The following is a 4056-nucleotide window of genomic DNA, read 5'->3' as shown; positions in this document are numbered from 1 at the left end:
GTGTGGAATTTTTATACGTAATAAATATTTGAACGAGTTATTTATAGTAAAATATATACTTTCAATAATACTTTTTCATCCACAACTATATTATTTTATATTTGTTACTGTTACATATCAAAATAATAATAATAATCTATGTGCATGTTCCAGTGTTAATATTAATACTAATAATATTATTAATATTAAAATAATACTATCTTATTAATAATAACACTTGAAGTTAATATTAATAATAATATTAGTACCAGCGTTAATGTTCTATCACAGGTAACGTGTTTAAAGTAGTTATAAATGTGTTAGGAAAACTTTTTTCTTTAATATGATTTTGCTTGTGTAATCTCATCTTCTATAAGTAAACTTAATTGCTTATAGAATGAATAGAAATTTAGGTTAAGTATGTTTTTCTCATTAGTAAAAAATTGGAATTAGTTTATTTTTAAAATTTTAAACTAATTTAATCATTATTTTTATACTTATGTAAATTTAATCATTTTTTAAATAAATTTATATAATTTTATTTGAAATTTTAAATATGTTTCTTAACTAATATTAAAAAAATTGTGTTAAACAGTGTAAATAACTCAAATATTTTAAAATATTTAATAAATTCAATAAAATTTGGTTAAAATGATTAAATTTACACATTTTTTAAATTAATAAATTAAATTAGATTAAAATTAAAAAGAAACTAATTTTAATTTTAACTAAAATTAAGAAATAAAACATATATTTAACCCTATAAATTTAACACTAGTTATATGATAATGAGAAAGATATATGATATTTTTAGTTAAAAAGAAAAGTGATGTTTGTATGATGCAGACCTGGCATGCAGCTTAACCTAATGTACAATCCCTGTGGGATTCTGGTGTTGGAAAATAAGTAATGAACGGTGAAGCTTTGTCAAGTAGTGTCCTCAATTGTAGGTCACCACTGTACCTATTCACAGATCAGAGATCATCATCACCTCCTTATATATTTTTCCTTTAATTATTTATTCTTTTTTAAATGTAATACTGTCCTTTTTTTATTTGAGTAGGACAGAATTTTAATTAAAAAAAAAAAAAACAGAATTTGGTTGAATAAAAATATACGTATAATATAGAATCCCGTGAAATTGGCGGTGTGCTTGAAAACAAATTCAGTGAAATTAATCTGAAATTAAATTAAATGAGTTTAGGCGAGGTTCTTGAATGAATAAAAGTGAAAGCATGAGAATGCAGGACAGTCTATACTTAGGCACACCAACAAATTACTTAACGAGAAACAAGATGACGTCACGCCTATAAACAAGGGAAACAAAAGCAACATTAAAAGCTGTTACCACTTACCCTTGCCTCATCTTTGCTTCAAGCAGCTACAATTTTATTTCCCTTATTGTCCTCCTTTCTTCTCCGGTGCTAAAAAAATAACGTAAAGTAAGTTTAATTAAGCAGGAAATAAAAGATGAATTTGAGAGGGTAAAATGGGTATATCAGCGGAAGAGAGTTAGAGTTGTGTTTATCGTCAAACTCGTGAAGCAGTGACACCAGACAATAACAGAGAAGGTCCACCAACTCAGCCGGTGACGGAGTTTTTGCACACGTCCAATTCAATTCTGCCACGTCACCAACTCTTCCTCTGCTCTCTACCACGTGTCGACGGTCACCGTCAACTCACTTCCTTCCGTCAACGAAACCCCAAAAAAGGTTCCAAACCAATTTCACCCAAATTTCTTTTAAATAAATGAAAATAAAAACGAACAAGGCACGAAAAGGCGTCGATATATTATCGCCGGCCAAAATTCAATTAGATTAAAATAAATAAAAACCCTAGCTACGTTATTTTTCTCTTTCTCCGTCTCTTTCTAACTTCGGTTTCTCTATCTACGGTAGATCGGCGGCGAGAAGGATATGGACGATGAGGAAGAGATCCAGTCGCATCCGTCGCCGGCGAGCGGATCCCCGGTGTCTTCTCCGAGGGCGAACGGACGGATAACGGTGACTGTCGCGGCGCCGGCGCCGTCGAATAGTTTGGCATTAGCGCTTCCGATTCAGCAGCCGTCGAAGGGGAACGGTGGTGGAGGAGGCGGCGGAGGAAGGGAGGATTGCTGGAGCGAAGGCGCGACGGCGGTACTGATCGACGCGTGGGGAGAGAGGTATCTGGAACTGAGCAGAGGAAATCTGAAACAGAAGCACTGGAAGGAGGTGGCGGATATCGTGAGCGGCAGAGAGGATTACACGAAGGCGCCGAAGACAGATATTCAGTGCAAAAACCGGATCGACACCGTAAAGAAGAAGTACAAATCGGAGAAGGCTAAGATCGCCGCCGGCGCCACCAGCAAGTGGCCGTTCTTCGACCGTTTGGACAAATTAATCGGTCCAAGCGCCAAGATCCCCGGAGCCGGAGCCTCCTCCGGTACCGCCGGCACCAGTGCTGCCGGAAACAGTATTTTACAGTCGCACAAAGTGCCGTTAGGGATTCCGGTCGGCGTTCGCGACGGCGTGAATCAGTATCACCGTCCTCAAAGGCCGGCGCAGCAACAACAACCGCAGCCGGTTCCGTTGAAGAACCAGAAGATTCAGTTCCGGCGCCGCGGTCCACCGTTGGAATCAGATTCGGACGAGCGTGGCGCGTCATCGCCAGCTTCGAGCGACAGTTTTCCCCCGGAGAGTTTCGAGCGGAAGAGGCCGCGGGTGATGAGTTCGAACGCAGGGAAAGGAAGTGAAGGAAGACGGAGGGCGAAGGGTTGGGGAAGCGCGGTGAGGGAACTGACGCAGGCGATTCTGAAATTTGGCGAGGCGTATGAACACGCGGAGAGCTCGAAGCTGCAGCAGGTGGTGGAGATGGAGAAGCAGAGGATGAAGTTCGCGAAGGATTTGGAGTTGCAGAGGATGCAGTTTTTCATGAAGACACAACTGGAGATTTCGCAACTCAAGCTTGGAAGAAAAGGTGCTAATCCTGGCAACAATCACCATAGCACCACGAACAATAACAATAACAACAATCATAACAACAATAATAGCGACAGCGAGTGAATGTGAGAATGAGTGAGGGATAACTAGGTTAAGCTTAAAGTTAAGGTTAAGGTTAGGATTGAATTGCATTAGCATGTGGTGTATGAGTTTAGTTTTTATTATTATTTATCCCTTAATTGTTACAGTTAACTTAAGCGGATTGCTGCACCCTAAAACAGAGCAGGAAAACTTGCAGGAGTATGTGCTGAGTAGTGAATAATCTAATAATCTCTTTGCAGCAGATGTATCAGTTCTCATAATGTGTAACACCGTTCTGGGTTATATTAGTATCAGGCATCATATCATCATTCATTATTCGTAGCTCTAGCATAAACTATTGTTTGTACATACTTGAAATGCAACCTCATGATGCCAATTTAGTGCATTTTGAATTTCATGCAATAGCTTAAAGTTTATTATTAGATGAATTCCTGAGCCGTTTCTGTTCTTCCTGGAGACACACTCATGTCTATTAAGGTTGATCGATCACCATCTGAAGAGACGTTTCTTTAAAAAGTCTATATATCACAGACATTATCTGCCTTAGCAAATGAGTGCACAGCAGACATCTTTTGCTTTGGAGTTTGTCTGTTTTAAAGTGAGAGACGACTTTAAAATGCACTTTATAACAACATAAAGTTCCAATTATTAAGATATAGTAAATAAATGAAGTTGTTAAGATGTGAGTTATAAAACACTTTCTATTGATACTTTTTTATAAACAAAAGCTAGAAATTTGTTATACAAATGCTTTTTCTCGAGTTCTAAATCTAACAGGGGTATCTTGCGTCTGGGAAGTCAAATCCCGTTTCTTCAATTTATTTTGTTGTTGAAACTGTGTTGCTCCTATACACAGTTCATTGAAGTGATTTTGATCTCAGACAGGACCTTGAAATTCAACACAGCATTGACAGATTACCAAACACTAAGTTGGGCTAATCTTGGAGATATTTAATGACTACTATGAAAGTTTTAATGACGAATTCTTGTAAGGTGACACTCTGGTATTGGTTTTTGATGTCTTTCCTAATTTCAACTTTGGATTCTTTGGATTCTT

At 37.5% G+C, this 4056-nt stretch overlaps 1 protein-coding gene across 1 annotated transcript; it reads left to right on the top strand.

Annotated features, from left to right (window-relative positions):
• Positions 1-1403: 1403 nt before the first annotated feature.
• On the top strand, positions 1404-3384 carry LOC108346838 (trihelix transcription factor ASIL2). Its single transcript, XM_017585880.2, has 2 exons — positions 1404-1691; positions 1878-3384. Exon 2 carries the CDS (start codon positions 1896-1898, stop codon positions 3018-3020), a length of 1125 nt encoding a protein of 374 aa, XP_017441369.1. The 5' UTR covers positions 1404-1691; positions 1878-1895; the 3' UTR covers positions 3021-3384.
• The last annotated feature ends 672 nt before the right edge of the window (positions 3385-4056 follow it).

The sequence above is a fragment of the Vigna angularis genome, chromosome 9, assembly GCF_016808095.1.
Source record: "Vigna angularis cultivar LongXiaoDou No.4 chromosome 9, ASM1680809v1, whole genome shotgun sequence".
NCBI lineage: Eukaryota > Viridiplantae > Streptophyta > Magnoliopsida > Fabales > Fabaceae > Vigna > Vigna angularis.
The sequence above is the reverse complement of the archived record's forward strand: the minus strand, read 5'-3'. Positions and strand labels throughout refer to the sequence as shown.